Genomic DNA, 23535 nt, shown 5'->3' on the forward strand with positions numbered 1-23535 from the left:
TCCCTACCCCGAGAGGACGACACGCCAGTGCTCCGTCCCACGCGAGAAGCGGCCGCGGGCAAAGAACCGCCGCAACCGGCACCACGAAGATCATTACGGCAGACAAGACCCCCGGAGAGACTTTCGTATATGAACTTTTGAAACACTTCACCCCGCCGGACTCTTTTTTAAACGAGGGGTGAATGTGGTAAACCACTGCTAACTCTGTACATGTCTGTGTGGTAAACCACTGTTAACTCTGTACAGGTCCGGGCATGCCTCCGCCCCTGGCTCCACCCCTAAGCCCGGGTATAAAGGTGACTCACCACCCTTCCCCCGGGAGCTCTTAGGATGGATCCACTAGCAGAGGCATGCTCCAGTTCTTAGTCAATAAAAGCCTACTTCGTATAAGTTCAACTCGTAGTCTTTGGTGTTGTTGATAGTGCATCACTTCCCGATTGTTCCCAGCTCTTTATGGTGGTGGGGGTGGGAAGGTGATTGTTAAGAGAAGTAAGAGAGGAAATAGCAGAGGCTCTGACCATCATTTTCCAATCCTCTCTGGCTACAGGTGTGGTGCCAGAAGCCTGGATGACTGCTAACGTGGTACCTTTGTTTAAAAATGGAGAAAGGGATAGACCGAGTAATTACAGGCCAGTCAGCCTAACCTCGGTGGTGGGAAAATTATTGGGAAAAATTCTGAGGGACAGGATAAATTAGAAAGACACTGATTAATCAGGGACAGTCAGCATGGATTTGTTAAGGGAAGGTCGTGTCTGACTAACTTGATTGAATTTTTTGAGGAGGCAACAAGGAGGGTCAATGAGGGTAGTGCATTTGATGTAATCTATATGGATTTTAGCAAGGCTTTTGATAAGGTCCCACATGGCAAAATGGTCATGAAAAGCCCATAGGATCCAAGACAAAGTGGCAAGTTGGATGAAAAATTGGCTCAGAGGCAGGAAGCAAAGGGTAATGGTCGAAGGGTGTTTTTGTGACTGGAAGGCTGTTTCCAGTGGGGTTCCGCAGGGCTCAGTACTGGGTCCTTGCAATGATTTGGACTTGAATGTAGGAAATGTGATTAAGAAGTTTGCAGATGATACAAAAATTGGCCGTGTGGTTGATAACAAAGAAGAAAGCTGCAGACTGCAGGAAGATAATGGACTGGTCAGGTGGGCAGAACAGTGGCAAATGGAATTCAATCTGGAGAAGTGTGAGGTAATGCATTTGGGGAGGGCTAACAAGGCAAGGAAATACAGTATAAATGGTAGGACATTGAGAAGTGCAGAAGATCAGAGGGACCTTGGAGTGCATGTCCACAGATCCCTGAAGGTAGCAGGACAGGTAGATAAGATGGTTAAGAAGGCATACGGAATACTTGCCTTTATTAGCTGAGGCATAGAATATAAGAGCAAGGACGTTATGCTTGAACTGTATAAAACAATAGTTATGCCACAGCTAGAATATTGCGTGCAGTTCTGGTCACCACATTACAGGAAGGATGTGATTACACTAGAGGGGGTGCAGAGGGGATTTACAAGGATGTTGCCTGGGCTGGGGAATTTTAGCTATGAGGAAAGACTGGATAGAGTCATAGAGCCATAGAGTCATACGGCACAGAAGGAGCCCATTCGGCCCATCGAGTCCGTGCCTGCTCTCTGTAGAGCAATCCAGTCAGTCCCATTCCCCCGCTCTATCCCCGTAGCCCTGCAAGTTTATTTCCCTCAAGTGTCTATCCAGTCTCCCCTTGAAAACATTGAGTGTCTCCGCTGCCACCACTTCCGTCGGCAGCAAATTCCAGGTCATCACCACTTGCTGCGTAAAACTGTTTTTCCTCATGTCCCCCCTGTATCTCTTGTCCAAAACCTTAAATCTGTGTCCCCTAGTCCTTGTACCATCAACTAGAGGGAACAGCCTTTTCCTATCTAGCCTATCCAAACCTGTCATAATTTTGTACACCTCTATCAAATCACCCCTCAACCTCCTTTGCTCTAATTAAAACAAATCCAGCTTCTCCAATCTGTCCTTGTAGCTAAGATCCCCCATCCCCGGAACCATTCTGGTAAATCTCCTCCGCACCCTCTCAAGGGCCTTCACATCCTTCCTAAAGTGTGGTGACCAGAACTGGACGCAATACTCTAGTTGTGGCCTAACCAGCGCTTTATAAAAGTTTAGCATAACTTCTCTACTGTTGTGATGGGAAATTTAAAGCGTGAAGATCTCTTGAGCTGCTTGCTCCATTCCGGGAGACTCCCGGGTAATCGAGGAGGATTGGCAACCCTAAGATTGCACTTAGCTATCAGGAAGATGTTACACATCCCCTATATTCCTGTGAAGATGCGAGAATTGATGGACTGGGAGCAGCCATACTATCTCACACCTCTTAAGATCTCTATGTTTCCAAACCCTTGTATATTTATCAGAGGATTATTAACCCCAAAAAGGGTAATTAAACTGCTGGTGCTAAAAGGGACAGCTTCAATTCTAAAGTTCAGTGGTTTACATGACATTTTAATGTGGAATCTAATAGCCTCTATCTTAGGCAGGCCTGTATATAATACAAAGCAAGTCTGCCTTGTTACTAAAATTTCAGTGTAAAATCTCACTTACTTACACGAGCAGTTCGGCCCACTTTCACAATTCATAATCCTGACTAAGGATTCAGTTATGAAGTGTGACACATTTCACATTGAGAATTTCACATTTCAAGTTTTTATTACATTTTGCAGTAGAATGTTGTACAATGTACGAAAGGTATGGACAAAAGCATGCTGGACCTTCTCTGAGCAAAATAATTCAACAACAAATCATTACAAGTAAAGCATGAGCGGCAGCAGGACTCGAAATACTCAGTCCAACCCTTCGGCGGTCATATTGTAAGCTTCCATGCCAATTACTTTCTCCATCCAGGTAAGGTATTTCTTTGATAGGAAAGTATAAACCCCAGGCTTTTTGGGATCTGCACATCCATGGCCATATGACACAATCCCTTTGTACTTATTCTTGCATATTAAAGGACCGCCTGAATCACCCTGGAAGAAGAAAAATTAAAAAGACTATAATTAAGTAGAATTAGCTAAATTTGTGCCTGTTTGGATTGCAATATATTCATGGCATATTGAGCTGTGCTCAGTATTTATGTATGTGTTAGACTCACAAAAATGTTGGAATCTACACGATTGGAAAATACCATCACAGTCAATCTGGCCGATCTAGGAAATATCATATCCCATGATACCTCTCATATCACTCTATCAAATATATCATCAGGTACTTATCCAAACCACTCTTGATACAACCTTATCACCTCCCTTAGCAGTCCATTCCACCCTTTGCTAAAGTCGTTAAATATAAACCATCTTTTCGCCACCAGAAGAGGACTTCTAGGTTCAGGAAAAAGGCTTTTACGTACAAAATCGCACTTCAGTACAAGGCTTCCTCTCTGATCTGGGCCATCCTGAACCCCTCCGATCTCTCCCCATTATCTGTGGTTTGCTTCCACACCCATGTGACCTTGCACTAGGACTTCCCAGAGTACCAGGAGCCTCTGCCAGCACATATTGTCATTTTTAAAATTTGCTCACTGGGTTTGGGCACCAGATGGCAAAGCCACATTTATTGTCCATCCCTAGTTGGCCTGAGAAGGTGGCAAGCTTGTACTTTGGAACAAATTGGCAGTCTCACTGAGCGATTTCAAACAGGTGTATGCAATCAGATTCAGTAAAGGGCATTTTCCCTGTCATAAATGTAGTCATAAATAAATGCATTACATGTTAAAAATAAAAGTCATGACCAATGTTCTTTCTAATTTTTTTTGTGTATGGTACCTTTAAATTTGCTGCTGTGCAGTATCTTATAGGGAACAGCTTATGATTGGCCTGCGCAGTACCTTCCCGATTGCTGCGGGGCCGCTCACGTGCACAGCTTAGAGGAAACATTGGTCATGACTGGAGCAGGCTCATGACACTTGCCATTTCATAGAAACACACAGCACAGAAGGATGCCATTTGGCCCATCATGCCTTTGAAAGAGCAGTTGTGCTTAGTCCCACATTCCTGCTTTTTGTCCGTAATCCTGTAAGTTCCTCATCCTCAAGTACCTGTCCAACTCCCGTTTTAAATTATTTATGGAATCAGCTTCCACCACCTTTTCAGGTAAAGCGTTCCAGATCCAGACAACTCTCTGAGTGAAATCATTTCTCATCTAGATATTTTGCCAATGATTTTAAATCTATGACCGCTGGTTATTGATCCACTCGCCAGAGAGAACAGCCTTTCTCTATCTACTCTATCAAAACCCCACATCATCTTGAAAACCTCTATTAGTTCACCTCTTAACCTTCTCTGTTCCAAGGAGAACAGTCCTAACCTTTCCAACCTCTCCTCATAACTGAAGTCCCTCATCCCTGGTAACTTCCTGGTAAATCTCCTTTGTACCCTTTCTAAGGCCTTTACACCTTTCCTGAAGTGTGGAGCCCACAATTCTCCAGCTAAGGCCTAACCAGTGATTTATAAAGTTTTAGCATGATCTCTTCACTTTTATATACTATGCCTCTATTTATAAACCCAAGTAACCCATATGCTTTTTACACCACCTTATTAACTTACCCTGCCACCTTTAAGGATTTGTGTATATGGACACCAAGGTCTCTCTGCTCATCGTCACTTTTCAAAATCGTGCCATTTACAGTATACTGTCTTTCCATATTAGTGCACAGCTTCACACTCCTATGCATTGAACTCCATCTGCTGTGTTTCTGCCCATTTCACCATCCTGTCTATGTCATCCTGAAGTCTATAACTATCCTCATCACTATCTACTACATTGCCAAGTTTTGCATCATCTGCAAACTTTATAATGCTGGTCACTACACCCGAGTCTAAGTTGTTTATAAAAATAAAAAAGAATAAAGGACCCAAATCTAACCCTTGGGGAACAACACTAAAAAGCACACCGCAGTCTGAAAAACATCCATCCACCACCACTCTTTGCTTCCTTTCACTGAACCAATTCTGTATCCATACTGCCACTTTCCCCTTAATTCCATGGGCTTCTATCTTCTTAACCAACCAACTTTGTCGAGTGCCTTCTGAAAGCATTTCAGGCGTTCTTCCCTGCAAGGCTTGCTATAATGCTCTTCAGTGGGAGGTATCACTTAATCTTCACTTGAGAGCTGATCTGGGGCCATGTAAAACAGACTATCATCTGAGTTCTGCTATATGATCACAAACATTCCCCCCCACCCCCAGCAAAACCTTAAGAATTAACCTTAATTATGAAAGGATTTTTTGTTGTTTATCTCTTGCATGCTTTAAATAAATGACTGAATGAATTCACAAGCATTCTGGGTCACAGGGCCTCCCTTACACTGCTTGGAATCCAACACTATTACCAGTAGCCAGAATTTATTGGTACCCAAAACTTGGAGAGTCACAGTATGATAGTGATCAGAAGTCAACTTGATACAGGGCATAGATACAAAGTTTAAAAAAATTACAAGAACTATAGGGAGGATGGTTCCTCCATGACTCTACGTTTGTAAGACTGTGGACCATCCACTATGTATCTGTTTATAATTTTTTAATTTATTCTCGCGATGTGGGAATTGCTTGCAAGGCCAGCATTTATTGCCCATGCCTTGCTGCCCTGAGAAGGTGGTGATGTTGGGCCATCTTCTTGAAGCACTTTTTTGATACAACTGAGTGGGTTCCTAGGCCACTTTGGAGGGCAGTTAAGAGTCAACCATGATGATGTAAGATTGGAGTCACATATAGGCAAGACTGGGTAAGGACAACAGGTTTCCTTACGAAAAAGATATTAGTGAATCGGTTGGGTTTTGATAGACAATCTGATAGCTTCATGGTTACTTTTACTGATACCAGCTAACACAGTACACTCACCTGGCATGAATCTTTTCTGCCTTTGCGGTCACCAGCACAGATCATGTTCTCAGTTACTTTAGGGTTACCGTTGTAATAATCCTTACTGTTGCATGTTTTGCGATCTATTATGCTTATCTTCACTTCTTGAAGTGTGTCAGAGAAACTTTTTGAATTTTCAGTTGTTACTCCCCATCCTGCCACTGTGCAGGAAGTTCCGGGTTTCACATCCGCACCCTTATCTTTAGGTAGCTGGAGGAGTTTCACATATTTGTTGATTTTTGCTTTACTGGCCAGCTGTGGTACAATAAGAATGAATTAATATTTCTGCTTTTCAAAAGATGAAGAATATCTTGTACGAGTGCTTTATTCCAAAGGAGGAATGTAATTTTCTACTTGTATGAAACCTGTTCCCCCAAATTTCTCCCCTCTGAGTGTTGTTATGGGAAGTATCACAACACAGCCCAACTCTATCCTCATCCAACATCTGCACAGCATGGCTCACCAGGTGGCAATCTGGAGCAGTTGAATTTTTTTCTATTTGCAGCCCAAGGCTGCTGAGGCCATTTGTAGGACTCCAACCACTGCCTCAGCTGTCAGTATTTAATTTGAACTTGGGGTTTTCCTGATCTGTATGGGTGGTGCATTTATTCTTTTATCCATTGGGGGACCTCCATATGTAAGAATTTTAATATCTACCATTGACTCTCCTTTGGGATTGCGTATAGTGGTTTGGAGTATGTGCTGCTTTCTAATTCTTTCTAGAAGACCAAAGAGGGGATGCAGGAATTGGGTAAAAAGTGGCCGATGGAATTCAATGTCAATTAAGTGTCAAGTGATACATTTTGGTTTAAAAAAATAATTGCAGGAATTATACTTTGACTGGAAGTAGGCTCAGTGCTATAGAAGAGCATTTAGGTTTTAGTGCAAGAGGTATAGGGGGAAAAATTCGGTTGCTTTGTGCCTCCTGTTAGTACCCTAAGAGGGCGCTAATGGGGTGCAAAGCAACTCGTGCCCAGGCGTGGCGCTGCCAATGCCTCCCGTGAAATTCAGCAGCAGGTTAGCGGCAGTGCTAACCGTTAGTGCACAGCGGCGCTGCGCCGCCGGCAATGACATCATCGCCATGCGCAGCGCCCCGATTGCACCCCAGCCACGATCTTTGGTAGCGCAACCTGGCTTACCGCCAGATGCTATGTCTGACGGGGTCGGGGGGGCCTACCTGTGGCTGGGGCAGCGCTATTTAAAGGCAAGGTGCCGGGCGGCCATTTCTGTTGCTGGCCGCCTGCCAACACCTGCCTCTGCTGCCGTCCCGGCTTCCTTACACGCCCCCCCGCGGAGTGCCGGCTGCACTTCTCTTGAGTGCCGGACTCTTTTGCCAGCACTCCCGATCCCCGGGGGCCCAGCTGAGCCCCGGGTCGTGCTGTGCAAGGCTCCTCCCCTTTAAGAAGGGGAGGAAGGCCTGCAATACCGCGACGTGACGTGCTGCAGCGCGTGGCGCTGTGGTACGTAGCACTGCGATATTCCCTCGCAACGCCCCAAGAGGGAGGTGGGGTGCTTCCAGTAGCACCGCGCTTCCCTCTTGGGGCGCTACCACTCAGTTTCGGTCACAGGGGCGCTAATTTTTCCGGGGCGTTAAAAGTCATGACCCGGCAAAGTTAGCGCCCATAAGTGGGCGCGACTCAATTTTTCGCCCATAGAAAATAAAAGCCAAGAGGTAATAATGAGCCTATATAAAACCTTAATAAGACTTCAATTAGACAACTGTGTGCAATATTGGGCTCCACACTTTAGGAAGGATATTGAGGCTTTAGAGAGGGTACAACATGTAAAGGAAACATGTGTAATACAACAATCCAGTGCAAGAGTTCAAAGTAACAGTCACTGGGATGCTGCCTGGTATGAGGAAAGAGAAATACAAAGAAAGACTTGAAAAATTGGGGCTTTTATTTTAGAACAGATTAGGGGACGATATGATAGAAGTGTTTAGAATTGTGAAAGGATCAGACAGGGTAGATAGAAGCAGACTCTTTCCAATGTTGAGAGGCCCAGATGGAGACTAAATGTAAGAGATTTAGAAGAGAAGGCAGATTAAACTTCTTTACACAGAGAGTTGTGAGGCTGTGGAATTCACTTTCAGGTTTAGTAGTTGAAGCAGAAACTTAGCCAACATTCAAGATTAGATTGGATAGGAAGATGTAGAAAAAGGGGATGAGGGAGTATGGGGACAGGGTGGATAAATGTGATTAGGATTATATGCTTGCATGGGCCTGGAATTTCCTCCAGCGGCGTAACCGGCAAATTATGCCAAATTTTACGCTGAATTTTATGCTGCTCTTGCTGACTGGTACTTAAGCTGAAATTTCCTGCTAATTTCATTAGCGAATGCCGGATTGTAAGAACTGTCGTAAACAAGCAGAAATTAGTATAAACAATTAGGGCCCAAGGATAGCACTGAATTTACGCCATATTCCTTCTCTAAATCCCTCTTTATGTATGAAAATTAAAGTTTGAAGCCATCAAACCATCATGTATGCACATTAGGCACAGAAAGTTTCAGAAAATGTAATCGTGGAAGCTTTTCAAATTTTAATGTAATATTCCTACGCTATAAAAATGCAGGTCGCAGGAGAAATTTTCAAAAAATCACTTAAAGAGTCCTATAAAACACCAGAAATATTTTAGGGCATAAATTTACAGTTTGTTTAGAACTGGTGTAAATACAGGAAACTCACGTTCTCTGGTCTTTTGCATAGGGGCGGTGCTATATTAATGAGCATCAGAGGGTTTTGATGGAGAATTTGCAGAATCGCTGTAAAAGATCGAGGAAACTCGGGCAATAAAAAGTGCCATAAGTCACTTACGCACTGGTTTTCTCAATCTTTTGCACTGAAAATCGATATAATGCCATACTTACGCTGTTGTTGCACTGAAAAGTATGAGGAAATTCAGGGCCATGGTGGGAAAACACTGTTTCTGTGTTGTAACTTCTAAGTATTTCTACAATCCTGCTAAGAATCCTGATAACAATCATTGCAGCAGAGCAAGAGTAACTCTTCTCTTCTTCTTCCATCTTGCTCTCTTCTATGTTTCAACATTGTCTCTCCCCCCAACAATCCTCTCTCAGTAACAGGGTATTCTTCTCTCTCTCTATTCTCATCCCTACTCAACAGCATTGTTCTCTCTCTTTCTCTCCTTCCCAAGCAAGCTTTCTCTCTATTTGCCTCTTCCTTTTCCCCCAACCCCAGAAAGATGCGACTTTCTTTCTATCATCCCTCGATTGGTTCTGAAAGAACCTCAATCTGTCCTTTTCTCTTTCCCCCCTCGAGGCATCCTCTCTCCTTTGCCCCTGCATGGCAGGAGTCCTGCTGCCAAGACGGAGCTCACCACTGCAGCCGAAGAACATCGGGCAGTGGGGATACCACTACCACACTCAAAATGGCAGCAAGAACCTTAAAGAGGCATAGGAGCCCCTCTAGTAGGCCCTCTCCCTCCATTTGCGAGCATTGGTACCATTACTGTCACCAAGCAGTCCAGCGGAGTGGCGGTAACAGGGTGGAAAGCAGGGAAATGGAATAGGTAACTTGGATTTTTGCCCTTCCAGAATTTATATGTGGTTGGCAGGGAAGGGGTTGACCAGTATGATCTTGGAATGAGCAATGGGAGAGAAATTTAGCTCAGGGTGGGAACAAGGCAGAAGGCCACAGTAGTTAGGAACATTCATTGCAAATCTGTCATAGATGTCATGTTATTGTAGAAACCTTTGGTAGAATGTGATTAGGAGCATAGTTAAGTTGATTTAAAGATTTTGAGCAATAAGATTGGTAAACAAAGGAATTCTATAGACTCTGGAATAGTTCCCATGGATTGGAGGGTAGCTAATGTAACCCCATTTTTAAAAAAGGTGGTAGAGAGAAAATGGGGAATTATAGACCGGTAAGCCTGCCATTGGTAGTGGGGAAAATGCTAGAGTCCATTGTAAAGGATGTAATAGCAGAGCACTTGGAAAACAATGACAGGATTGGACAAAGTCAACATGGATTTACAAAAGGTAAATCATGCTTGACTAATCTACTGGAATTTTTTGAGGATGTAACTGGTAGGATAGATAAGGGAGAACCAGTGGATGTGGTGTATTTGGACTTTCAGAAGGCTTTCGATAAGGTCCCGCATAAGAGATTAGCATGCAAAGTTAAAGCACATGGGATTGGAGGTAAGGTACTGACTTGGATAGAGAACTGGTTGGCAGACAGGAAGCAAAGAGTTGGAATAAACGGGTCTTTTTCCGAGTGGCAGGCAGTGACTAGTGGGGTACCACAGGGATTGGTGCTGGGACCCCAGCTATTCACAATATATATTAATGATCTAGAGGAGGGAACTAGATGTAATATCTCCAAGTTTGCCGTTGACACAAAGCTGGGTGGGCGTGTGTGCTGTGAGGAGGATGCAGAGAAACTCCAGTGTGATTTGGACAGGTTGGGTGATTGGGCAGATGCATGGCAGATGCAGTATAATGTGGATAAATGTGAGGTTACTCACGTTGGTGTCAAAAACAGGAAGACAGATTATTATCTGAACGGCAATAGGTTGGGAAAAGGGGAAGTGCAACGAGACCTGGGTGTCCTTGTGCACCAGTCGCTGAAGGTAAACATGCAGGTTTAGCAGGCGGTTAAGAAGGCAAATGGTATGTTGGCCTTCATAGCGAGAGGATTCGAGTACAGGAGCAAGGATGTCTTGCTGCAGTTGTACAGGGCCTTGGTGAGACCACACCTTGAGTATAGTGTGCAGTTTTGGTCACCTTATCTGAGGAAGGATGTTCTTGCCATGGAGGGAGTGCAGCGAAGATTCACCAGACTGATACCTGGGATGGCAGGAATGACGTATGAAGAGAGATTGGGTCGATTAGGCTTATATTCGCTAGAGTTTAGAAGAATGAGAGGGGATCTCATTGAAACTTATAAAATTCTGACAGGACTGGACAGACTAGATGCAGGAAGGATGTTCCCGATGGTCGGGGGGTCCAGAACCAGGGGTCACAGTCTAAGGATAAGGGGTAAGCCATTTAGGACTGAGATGAGGAGGAATTTCTTCACCCAGAGAGTGGTGAACCTGTGGAATTCTCTACCACAGAAGGCAGTTGAGGCCAACTCATTAAATATATTCAAGAAGGAGTTAGATATATTTCTTAAGGCTAAAGGGATCAAGGGATATGGGGAGAAAGCAGGGACAGGGTACTGAATTTTGATGATCAGCCATGATCTCATTAAATGGCGGAACAGGCTGGAGGGGCCAAATGGCCTGCTCCTGCTCCTATCTTCTATGTTTCTATGAAGTAAAAATTCCCAATTTGAAATGAAAAAAACAGAGACTTAACCAATGACCAAGAAAAAATTGACAGTCAGTCATGACAATCATGGTGTGGATGATGGACACGATGCACAGGATGGACACAAGAGACTTTACTGTTAAGGTTCTTTCCCCTTTTGCTATCTAACACTTTACTCACTGATTCTGTTAATTTTACAAGTAAACCTTGATAAGATGAGCTTAGCTTTGGCAGAGAAATTGCTTTTCTTAAAAGAAATTAGATCATATCAGAGATGAAAGTACACATGAGTGATTGATAGAACTACAAAGTATTTGGAAACCACAGAAACAGCTTTCAGTATTTTTTTGACAAAAGTAATGACGCCCTTGCTGTCAACACAACCATAAATAAGAAAGAGTGTGGTTTGAGTGTCAATTGTAAAGAAAGACATTGCAGTCAGAATGTTAAAGGAATTACCGAAGAGTTACATAGCATCGTCATTATTACATACATTTACTTTAAACTGTATTTATAATCCCTCTATGTTTATGCTTTGGCTTCTATTTAGCTTCCCCCCCCCAGCACCATATTGTGTGGTATGATCTAATTGTCCGGTAACTCATATCATGGGGATCATTTTAAACCAACCCGCCTGGCGGGAAACTGACAGTTCAGATTGGTCGTCCATTTTGCCCCTGCCCGATTTCATTCTCCAATGACGTCAATGGAGAGTAAAATTAAGCCGGGTGTAAAGCGGGTGGCTGACCCAATCCCCTCAGGGTGAGTTAGGTTAAAATTACCCCTCATATCTCTGCTGGGGTGCAGCTGATGCTGATCTCAAGCTGCCTGCTGGGAGCTACATGAAGTGTTGGGAATGGAATTGGATATTATAGGGATAATTATTGTTGAGATGATCTAGTACTATACAGAACATGCTAGTCCTCTGGGAGTGGGAATTTTTTTTGGGGGTGTAACGGAGGTGGGAGGAAGGAAAAAATATTTTAGAATATTGCTTGATCATTTTGAAGATCAGAAAATGTTTATGCAGAGCTTTCCTTCGGGAAATTAAATGAGATGAAATTTTTAACCTTAAATTTTAACCTTCAGCTTCCCCAATGGTTTAGGAAGAGAAAGCTAACCTCAGCTGGGGCAGCAGTCAGAGTGCTACAATTGAAGAATGGGCACTCCAAGAACTGTAATCTTCTGTGAGTCTGAGTCTCAATCTTTGGTAGTGCATTAACTAACAAAAATATTGGCGGACTTCACTGTAAATTATTCCCTTAAGCTTTACTCAAAGAGATTGAACAGATTAAGCTGTTATTTTTCTGAGAAATGAAACACTTCTGTCTTTCTAAATTAAAGATTTTAAACACCACAAGCAAGCCATAATAAAATAAATAAAATTCATACTTCTATCAGCATGATGTCATTTTCTTTTGTTTTTTTGCTAAACTCTTCATGGGGGATCTGCTCCTTGACCTGAAGTTTTTGTTGGCTCTTCTCATCCTGTGAAAGAGAATGTGCTCCAAGAACTACTTGGATCTTTCCAGAGCCTCTGCATTTCATCAGAAAGATAGAAAATTATTCTTTGCTTCCATTAAAAAAAAAGACAATTTTCAGAAATTCATCAGAAAAAGAACAATCAGAATCTCAAACAGTGTAAGAATATCAGGCTGAACAAAATTATCCCACTCCCTTACTATTCACTGTTGTTTTCATCATTACATCAAAAATTGAATCTACGGCGCAGAAAAATGACACTCAGTCCAACTGTTTTATGTTGGTGTTTATATTGCACACGAGGTTACTCCCACTCTACCTCCTCCCACCCTGTTCCCATATCCCTCTATTCCCTTCTCCCTCATGTATGCAAAGCCTCTGCATTTCATACAAACATACAGCAGGTTATCACATTATTAAACACACAAAATGCTGGAAATAAATAATAGGTCGGTCAGTACGTGAAAAGTTGCCATTTCAGTGGATTCCTTCATCGGATGCTGACTGACCTGCTGTGCATTTCTAGAAGTTTCTGTTTTTACTTCAGATTTTCAGTAATCACATTTTTTTCCTTTTGATCTCTAGTATACGTACATTGGTTTTGTTATTTAAAAAAAAAGTGCAGGCAGATGGAGGTGTGAATTTTAACTCGAGAATGAATATAAAATGAAAACAGTTAGCAAAGTTTTCACTCTAGAAAATCGAAGTGGGATCAAACATAGGTGGGGGAGAGTACATCCCAGCCTAAGAGCCAGATGTGCTTGCTCAGGATCTCTGCCAGCGACTCACCAAAGGTTTGCGAGGGAAGATGGAAGTTTTTAAATTTCTGTGCTCTCCCACACCAACAGGGCACATGTAAATGGCCGCCATGCTCCAGAAACTATTTACTGCAGAAGAATGGCCAACTAGGGGGTTACTTGGGGGAGAGGGAGAGCCAAGACCACTCCCCACCCCAAAAGATAGCACCAGTGCCCCAATCATCGCCCTTTCTAAAGGGGTTGCATTTAAATAATTTTAACAAATGTCCTTTTTTCTTCTGTGACCTGAACCCTCAGATGGGACAAACATGGCATTTGGCGGATGGCCAGGTGTGCTGCTGTTGATGATGTTAACACTGATGGGTAGCAGGGACTCCCAGTATTGGGGATCCTAGTCTCCTGGTCAACCCCCTCCTGCAAGAGGCAGACAGATATTCAGCCCCCTCCTGCAAGAGGCAGACAGATATTCAGCCCCCTCCTGAAAGAGGCAGACAGATATTCAGCCCCCTCCTGCAAGAGGCAGAGAGATGTACAACCCCCTCCTGCAAGAGGCAGACAGATGTTCAACCCCCTCCTGCAAGAGGCAGACAGATGTTCAACCCCCTCCTGCAAGAGGCAGACAGAGGTTCTACCCAATATAAGGCCCCGCAGAATCCCTAAAGGAAAACCCAATATATTCAGGTCCCAAGCTAATTTCTGGCTCTCTCAGTGTACTCCCACCTGAAGGGCAGCAGAAGTTTGGCCCTCTTATGTGCAGTTCTGCCTTGGCCAAATTTCTAACTACATGCTACTGTCAGAGAGCCTTACTTGAGATTTCCTGATATCTGCAGTCTGTGGTAAGGCTCCCCACCAATAGGACATACTCAGAAAGTCAGCCTCATAGAATACTTATGGATGTTCTTTAGTTTGATACTGATGACTTTGGAGCTGATGCTGGTAACACCAGGCCATTACTCACACAAGTTATTAACACCAAGAATCCTCTATGGTCATTTTGTTCATCCTGCAAATTGCTCAAGATGTTATTAAAACAATTCTGCTCCAAAAAATGTTGGCATGTGAGAACATGGGTGGACTCATTGATTGGACCCGCTGAGGTAGGCCTATTATTAGGGGCAGCGATGCTTTCTACTTGTCTCCATATAATCCGACAAGCCAATGGTTTAACAGTCAGGGTAGTTCTAGCTGGACAAGCAGTGGGAGGCTCAAAAATACTGTAGAAGGCACAGTTTTAGCTGGTAAAACTCCAGCAATACTCCTACATATGTTTGGGATTCTGAAGCCTTGGGTCTTGCATAGGTATCAGACACCTGGCTGATCAAATAAAGTCATGTTCACAACTACAGAACTATATGATTTTTTTGCCATCTAACAACTAGGCCATCTATGAAAGTAAATAATTAGATTTAGATATTTTTTATCATATCAAGGATCATGCTAACTGAAATATACACCAATAACATGGTGCTCTGCAGGATAATAATGTTGTGGCTACAGTGTTTGAAAGTAATTATTTCATGCAGGCTAGGTGTGTGAGCTAAGCGCTTTATAAATTTGAGTTAATAATCATAATAATACTTCATTTATACATCTGCACACTATAGCTTACATTTTACAGTGTGCTGCAGTCAGTATCCATTTACTTTTGATCAAAGCCCCTCCGCATTGATGTTCATAGCTCTTCCTCCTATTGTTAAAAGCTTGAATTGATGCCATATAAGGTTTTGAATGGGGTTTAACCTCACGGCCTCTGATAATTTCCACCCCATGATCTGTAATAAAAATATATAAAAGGTATTGAAAGGCCATTTCATAAGTTGAAACGAGCACTGAGTTATTATAGATCTTTACATAGATGAATGTAGGAGTAATCATATGTTTAAATTTAATATGATTTTATATAACTTTTAATGTACATAAAGCATTCTAATGAAAGTGAGGTGAGAGTGACTGCCCTTGACATCAAGGCAGCATTTGACCAAGTGTGGCACAAAGGAGCCCTAGTAATATTGAAGTCAATGGGAATCAGGGGGAAAACTCTCTACTGGCTGGAATCATACCTGGCACAAAGGAAGATGGTTGTGATTGTTGGAGGTCAATCATCACAGCCTCTGGACATTGCTGCAGGAGTTCCTCAGAACAGTGTCCTAGGCCCAACCATCTTCAACTGCTGCATCAATGACCTTCCTTCATCATAAGGTCAGAAGTGGGGATGTTCGCTGATGATTGCACAGTGTTCAGTTCCATTCACAACTCCTCAGATAATGAAACAGTCCGTGCCCGCATGCAGCAAGAAGGGACAACATTCAGGCTTGGGCTGATAAGTGGCAAGTAACATACATGCCACATAAGTGGCAGGCAATGGCCATCCCCAACAAGAGAGGGTCTAACCACCTCCCCTTGACATTCAATGGCATTACCATTGCCAAACCCCCCGCCATCAACATCCTGGGGGGGTGTCACCATTGACTAGAAACTTAACTGCACAAGCCACGCAAATACTGTGGCTACAAGAACAGGTCAGCGGCTGGGTATTCTGTGGTGAGTGACTCACCTCCTGACTCCACAAAGACTTTCCACCAACTACAAGGCACAAGTCAGGAGTGTGATGGAATACTCTCCACTTGCCTGGATGAGTGCAGCTCCAACAACATTCAAGAAGTTCGACACCATCCAGGACAAAGCAGTATGCTTGATCGGCACTCCAGCCACCACCTTAAACCTTTACTACCTCCACCACCGGCGTACTGTGGCTGCAGTGTGTACCATCTACAAACTGCACTGCAGCAACTTGCCAAGGCTTCTTCGACAGCATCTCCCAAACCCGCGACCTAGACCACTTAGAATGACAAGAGCAGCAGCCGCATGGGAACACCATCACCTCCAAGTCACACACTATCCTGACTTGGAAATAACAGCACTGTGGAAGTACCTTCACCACACGGACTGCAGCGGTTCAAGAAGGCAGCTCACCACCTCAAGGGCAATTAGGGATGGGCAATAACTGCTGGCCCTGCCAGCAATGCCCACATCCTGTGAATGAGTAAAAAGAAAGTAAATCCATCAAGAATTTTCAAATACGTTCATTCCCAGTGCTCAGAGGTCACCGTGAGTTAGTTACAGTTCTAAACGAGATGTAAGCTCATGACATTCAGTGTGAAGAATGGGCAGGGAAAATGGGTCAGGCTGTGGGTTCTGGTGGAACCAGCCAGTCACTGAGTCTTAGTTGTCCCAATGTTCCCCTTTGCAGTTCTCTTTCCAACACTGCTTCTCGGTTCCTGTTTATGCAGCCATAAAGCCAGCTGTGAGAAGATGCGGAAGGGCGGCCAATGGTCGCTCACTCACTGATGACCCACGGGAATGGTCCCTGGAAGTCACGTAAGTGGTGCAGGGGAAGGCGGGGGTGGGGGGTGGTCACGGTGGGGGAGGTGGGCACCCCCAGGGTACTCCTGCTCCTCCTGGCCCACAAGAAAACCTAAAAAATTACTTATCTGCCTGGGCCTTTTCTGGCCCACGATTCACTTTCTGGCAGGTTTGGCTTGGCAGAAAGTGGCTTAGGCCTCAGACTAAAATTGCAGTCGGGTCCCGATGATATTCAATGGAAAGTATAATTAGATGAGGTATATAACGGGTGGCTAATTTGATATCATTTGTTTTACATCTTCGCCCAAAGTTAAAATTAACCCCATGAGAATGAAATCTGGTGTCCATACTCACTAGACCAACAGGCAACACAACTTACTTCTGCTGTTGAATATTGGTGAGTATTACAGTGTTTATTTTTTCTCTAAGCTAGTGCAGTGATTTAAACTAAGAGGTGGGGAACTATAGCTATTACTTTATTACATTAATAACTTAACCAGATAAACTAATTAATTAATATAACTATAAATAATCGTTTGAGTAAAAACTTTAACTAATTAAATCAATTCAGGTTATCAATAAGCATTGAGTTTAAGCAGAGTTTGGTAAGTGGCAGAAAAAGTCTTTTAAGTGCATTTACTGAATTTTAGAGAGTAAAAAAGTTAATTATTTGAAGTGAGTTAAATTTTTTAGAGTAAATTAAGCTGTTGGGGAGTTTAAACCGGAAGTAGAATCCGGGTATAAAAAGGGGCGGGCTTAGTGCGGTAGGCTGAGTGCAAGTCGCATTGAGTTTAAGCAGAGTTTGATAAGTGGCAGGAAAAGTCTTTTAAGTGCATTTACTGAATTTAAGTGAGTAAAAAAGTTAATTATTTGAAGTAAGTTTAATTTTTTAGTGTAAATTAAGCTGTTGGGGAGTTTAAACCGGAAGTAGAATCTGGGTATAAAAAGGGGCGGGCTTAGTGCGGTGGCGCTGAGTGCGGTCGCATTGAGTGTAAGTAGAGTTTGGTAAGTGGGAGAGTTCGGGCAAGTGGGCGGTGAGGGGGTGCTTTTTGCTCTGTTTTGCTTCCCACTCTCAGGCTAATCCAACACTGCGGAAGCGGAGCAGCGAGACAATTCAACCGGACAGGTCCCCCAGACAGCATTCACGAGGGAGGTTGGTGATCAGCTGGTTGGTAGGTCCTCTTCCTTCTCTTCTTTACCTTTAAGTTGGTAAGTCCTATTAAATAGTGGTGTAATATTATCATCTATATCGGGGCAGAGGGTCTTCATAACTAATAATAAAAAATTTAATTAATTACATAGATATGGGTGAACAGGTGATGTGTCACTGTTGCGAAATGTGGGAGCTGGTGGACCCCATTGGAGCTCACGGTGATTACATTTGCGATAAGTGTTTGCTGCTTGAGGAACTCAAGCTCCATGTTAAAGAGCTTGAGACTGAGCTTCAGACACTGCAACACATCAGGGAGGGGGAGAAGTTCCTGGACTCTATGTTTCAGGAGGTGGTCACACCTATGAAATTAATTAATGCTGATGTAGTCCATGGTCAGGGACAGGACGGTGTGACTACGAGTGAGGCAGGTACAGGGATCCAGGAGGTAGTGTTGAAGGAGACGCAGCCCTTGCTCTTGTCAAACAGGATCGAGGTTCTTACTCCCTGTGAGGGCGGGAGCGGGGACTGCAGGGAGGATGAGCAACCTGGCCACAGCACTGTGGTACAGGGGGCCATTCAAGTGGAGGGAGTAAAAAGAAATGTTGTAGTGGTAGGGGATAGTATCATTAGGGGGATAGATAGGGTTCTCTGCAGTCAAGAGCGGGAGTCCCGAAGGCTGTGTTGCCTGCCCGGTGCCAGGGTTAAGGACATCTCTTCTGGGCTGGAAAGAAACTTGGAGTGGGAGGGGGAGGATCCATTTGTCGTGGTCCATGTTGGTACAAACGACGTAGATAGGACAAGGAAGAAGGTTCTGTGAAAGGAGTATGAGCAGCTAGGGGTCAAATTAAAAAACAGAACCTCAAGGGTAATAATCTCTGGGTTATTACTTGAGCCACGAGCGAATTTGGCTAGGATAAATAAAATTAAAGAGTTAAATGCGTGGCTCAAAGACTGGTGTGGGAGAAATGGGTTTTGCTTCTTGGGACACTGGCACTAGTACTGGGACAGGAGGGAGCTGTTCCATTGGGACAGACTCCACTTGGCCAGTGCTGGGACTAGAGTCCTGGCGAATCATATAACTAGGGCTATAGAGAGGGCTTTAAACTAATTAGTGGGGGGGAGGTTTCTAGAGAGCAAATAATAGAAATGACAACGGAGAAGGTCATAGACTTAGGTAGCAGTGGGGGAATTAAAAAACAGAACATGTCAGGAAGGGACAGAAGGTATGGAGTAAAAGGTAAAGTAGTAAAAGGGGAAAAAACAGCAACTGAGTGTCACAAAACATATTTGAAAGTTCTTTATCTGAATGCACGTAGCATTCGTAACAAAATGAATGAGTTAACGGCACAAATAACTACATATGGGTATGATCTTGTGGCCATTACAGAAACATGGCTGCAGGGTGACCATGACTGGGAATTAAACATACCAGGTTATTTAACAATCAGGAAGGACAGGCAGGAAGGGAGGGCAGGTCGGGTGGCTATGTTAATAAAGGAAGGAATCACTATAATACAGAGAAATGATATTGGGTCAAAGGAGCAGGATAGTGAAACAGTTTGGGTGGAGATAAGGAATAACAAGGGGAAAAAAACACTAGTGGGCGTAGTCTATAGGCCTCCGAACAGTTGCAACTCTGTTGGATGGAGTATTAATCAGGAAATAGTTGAGGCTTGTAATAAGGGAACAGCTATAATTATGGGGGATTTTAACTATCATATTAACTGGACAAATCAAATTGGGCAGAGCAGCCTTGAGGATGAGTTCATTGAGTGTATTAGGGATGGGTTTCTTGAGCAGTATGTAACTGAACCGACCAGGGGGCAAGCAAACTTAGATTTGGTCCTGTGTAATGAGACAGGATTAATTAAAAATGTCCTATTAAAGGATCCCCTTGGAATGAGTGACCATAAAGTGGTTGAATTCCATATTCAATTAGAGGGTGAGAAGGTTGGATCTCAAACAAGCATGCTGAGCTTGAATAAAGGAGACTATGAAGGTATGAGAGCGGAATGGATTAGAGTGGACTGGGAAAATAGATTAAAGGGTAAGATGGTACATGATCAGTGGTGTACATTTAAGGAGTTATTTTACAACTTCCAAAACAAATATATTCCACTGAGGAAAAAAGAGTGTAAAAGAAAAGATAGCCATCCGTGGCTAAGTAAAGTAATTAAGGATAGTATCTGACTAAAAACAAGGGCATATAAGGTAGCCAAATCTAGTGGGAGGATAGAAGATTGGGAAGTCTTTAAAAGACAGCAAAAAATAACTAAAAGATTGATTAAGAAAGGGAAGATAGATTATGAAAGTAAATTAGCAAAAAATATAAAAACAGATAGCAAAAGTTTCTATAGTTATATAAAAAGAAAAAGGGTGGCTAAAGTAAATGTTGGTCCCTTAGAGGATGAGACCGGGAAATTAATGGTGGGAAACATGGAGATGGCAAAAACGCTGAACAAATATTTTGTATCAGTCTTTACGGTAGAGGACACTAAGAATATCCCAACACTGGACAAACAGGGGGCTCTAGGGGGGAGGAGCTAAATATGATTAAAATCACTAAGGAAGTGGTACTTGGTAAAATAATGGGACTCAAGGTGGATAAATCCCCTGGACCTGATGGCTTACATCCTAGGGTCTTGAGGGAAGTGGCGGTCGGGATAGTGGATGCATTGGTAATAATTTTCCAAAACTCCATGGACTCAGCAAAGGTCCCGGCAGATTGGAAAACTGCTAATGTAACACCCTTATTTAAAAAGGGTAGTCAGCAGAAGGCTGGAAACTATAGACCTGTTAGCCTAACATCTGTGGTTGGTAAAATGTTAGAGTCCATTATTAAGGAGACAGTAACGGGACATTTGGATAAACATAATTTAATAGGACAAACTCAGCATGGTTTCATGAAGGGGAAGTCATGTTTGACAAATTTGCTTGAGTTCTTTGAGGAAGTAACATACAGGGTGGATAAAGGGGAACCAGTGGACAGAGTGTATTTAGACTTCCAAAAGGCATTTGACAAGGTGCCACACAAAAGATTATTGCTTAAGATAAAAAATCACGGGATTGGGGGTAATATTCTGGCGTGGGTGGAGGATTGGCTCTCTAACAGAAAGCAGAGAGTTGGGATAAATGGTTCATTCTCAGACTGGTAATCATAGAAACATAGAAGATAGGAGCAGGAGTAGGCCATTCGGCCCTTCGAGCCTGCTCCGCCATTCAATGAGATCATGGCTGATCATCCAAATTCAGTACCCGGTCCCTGCCTTCTCCCCATATCCCTTGATCCCTTTAGCCTTAAGAAATATATCCAACTCTTTCTTGAATATACTTAATGAACTGGCCTCCACCGCCCTCTGTGGCAGAGAATTCCACAGGTTCACCACTCTCTGGGTGAAGAAATTCCTCCTCATTTCAGTCCTAAATGGCTTACCCCTTACCCTTAGACTATGACCCCTGGTTCTGGACTCCCCGGCCATCAGAAACATCCTTCCTGCATCTAGTCTGTCCAGGCCTGAGAATTTTATAGGTTTCGATGAGATCCCCTCTCAATCTTCTAAACTCCAGTGAGTATAATCCCAATCGACACAATCTCTCCTCATACGTCATTCCTGCCATCCAAGGTATCAGCCTGGTGAATCTTTGTTGCACTCCTTCCATGGCAAGTACGTCCTTCCTCAGGTAAGGCGACCAAAACTGTACACAATACTCAAGGTGTGGTCTCACCAAGGCCCTGTACAACTGCAGCAAGACATCCTTGTTCTTGTACTCGAACCCTCTTGCTACGAAGGCCAACATACCATTTGCCTTCTTAACCGCCTGCTGCACCTGCATGCTTACCTTCAGCGACTGGTGTACAAGAACACCCAGGTCTCTTTGCACTTCCCCTTCTCCCAATCTATTGCCATTCAAATAATAATCTGCCTTCCTGTTTTTGCCACCAAAGTGGATAACCTCACATTTATCCACATTATAGTGCATTTGCCATGTTTCTGCCCAATCACCCAACCTGTCCAAATCATGCTGGAGTTTCACAACATCCTCCTCACAGCATACCTTCCCACCCAGCTTTGTGTCGTCTGCAAATTTGGAGATATTACATCCAATTCCCTCGTCCAGATCATTAATATATATTGTGAACAGCTGGGGTCCTAGGACCGATCCTTGCGGTACCCCACTAGTCACTGCCTGCCACTCGGAAAACGACCAGTTTATTCCAACTCTTTGCTTTCTGTCCGCCAACCAGTTCTCTATCCAAGTCAATACCTTGCCCCCAATCCCATGTGCTTTAATTTTGCACGCTAATCTCTTATGCGGGACCTTATCGAAAGCCTTCTGAAAGTCCAAATACACCACATCCACTGGTTCTCCCTTATCTATTTTACCAGTTACATCCTCAAAAAATTCCAGTAGATTAGTCAAGCATGATTTACCTTTTGTAAATCCATGTTGACTTTGTCCGATCCAGTCACTGCTTTCCAAGTGCTCTGCTATTACATTTTTTATAATGGACTCTAGCATTTTCCCCACTACCGATGTCAAGCTTACCGGTCTATAATTCCCCACCTTTTCTCTACCACATTTTTTGAATAGTGGGGTAACATTAGCTACCCGCCAATCCATGGGTACCGCTCCAGAGTCTATCGAGTTCTGGAAGATGACCAGCAATGCATCTACTATTTCTAGGGCCACTTCCTTAAGTACCCTGGGATGTAGATTATCAGGCCCTGGGGATTTATCGGCCTTCAGTCCCATCAATTTTCCTAACACCATTTCCCTACAAATACTGATTTCTTTCAGTTCCACCCTTTCATCAGACCCTATGTTCCCCGGCATCTCTGGGAGGTTATTTGTGTCCTCCTTTGTGAAGACAGAACCAAAATATGTGTTTAGTTGGTGTGCCATTTCTTTGTTCCCCATTATAAATTCCCCCGATTCTGACTGCAAGGGACCTACGCTTGACTTCACCAATCTTTTACTCTTCACATATCTATAAAAGCTTTTACAGTCAGTTTTTATGTTCTCTGCAAGCTTACTGTCATATTCTATTTTCCCTTTCTTAATTAATCCCTTTGTCCTCCTTTGTTGAATCCTAAACTGCTCCCAATCCTCAGGATTATTGCTTTTTCTGGCCAATTTATATGTCGTCTCCTTGGATCTTATGCTATCCCTAATTTCCCTTGTTAGCCACGGTTGTGTCACCTTTTTTGTTTTATTTTTATGCCAAACTGGGATGAACAAATTCTGTAGTTCATCCATTCGGTCTTTGAATGTTTGCCATTGCCTATCCACCATCAACCCTTTGAGTGCCATTCCCCAATCAATCCTACCCAACTCTCTCCGCAGACCATCGTAGTTTCCTTTATTTAAATTGAGGACCCTAGTCTCCGAGTCAACTACTTCATTCTCCATCTTAATGAAGATTTCGATCATATTATGATCGCTCCGACCCAAGCGGCCTCGTACAACAAGATTGCTAATTAATCCTTTCTCGTTACATAATACCCAGTCTAAGATGGCCTGATCTCTGGTTGGTTCCTCAACATATTGGTCCAGGAAACCATCCCGTAAACACTCCAGGAATTCCTCCTCCACAGTATT

At 43.4% G+C, this 23535-nt stretch overlaps 1 protein-coding gene across 1 annotated transcript in view; it reads right to left on the reverse strand.

Annotated features, from left to right (window-relative positions):
* Positions 1 to 2681: 2681 nt before the first annotated feature.
* Positions 2682 to 23535, reverse strand: part of LOC147123392 (granzyme K-like) — a 28201-nt gene continuing 7347 nt past the window's right edge. Inside the window, exons 2-5 of the mRNA XM_085972267.1 lie at positions 15028 to 15190; positions 12571 to 12715; positions 5877 to 6152; positions 2682 to 3008 (exon numbers count right to left, since the gene is read on the reverse strand). Of these exons, the coding sequence (XP_085828393.1) occupies positions 2826 to 3008; positions 5877 to 6152; positions 12571 to 12715; positions 15028 to 15190 (767 nt within the window). The 3' untranslated portion in view covers positions 2682 to 2825. The remainder of the gene's footprint in view (positions 3009 to 5876; positions 6153 to 12570; positions 12716 to 15027; positions 15191 to 23535) is intronic.

Source organism: Somniosus microcephalus, chromosome 2 (genome assembly GCF_052327205.1).
Source record: "Somniosus microcephalus isolate GS21.2 chromosome 2, FLI_Smic_1.0, whole genome shotgun sequence".
In the NCBI taxonomy this organism is placed as follows: Eukaryota; Metazoa; Chordata; class Chondrichthyes; order Squaliformes; family Somniosidae; genus Somniosus; species Somniosus microcephalus.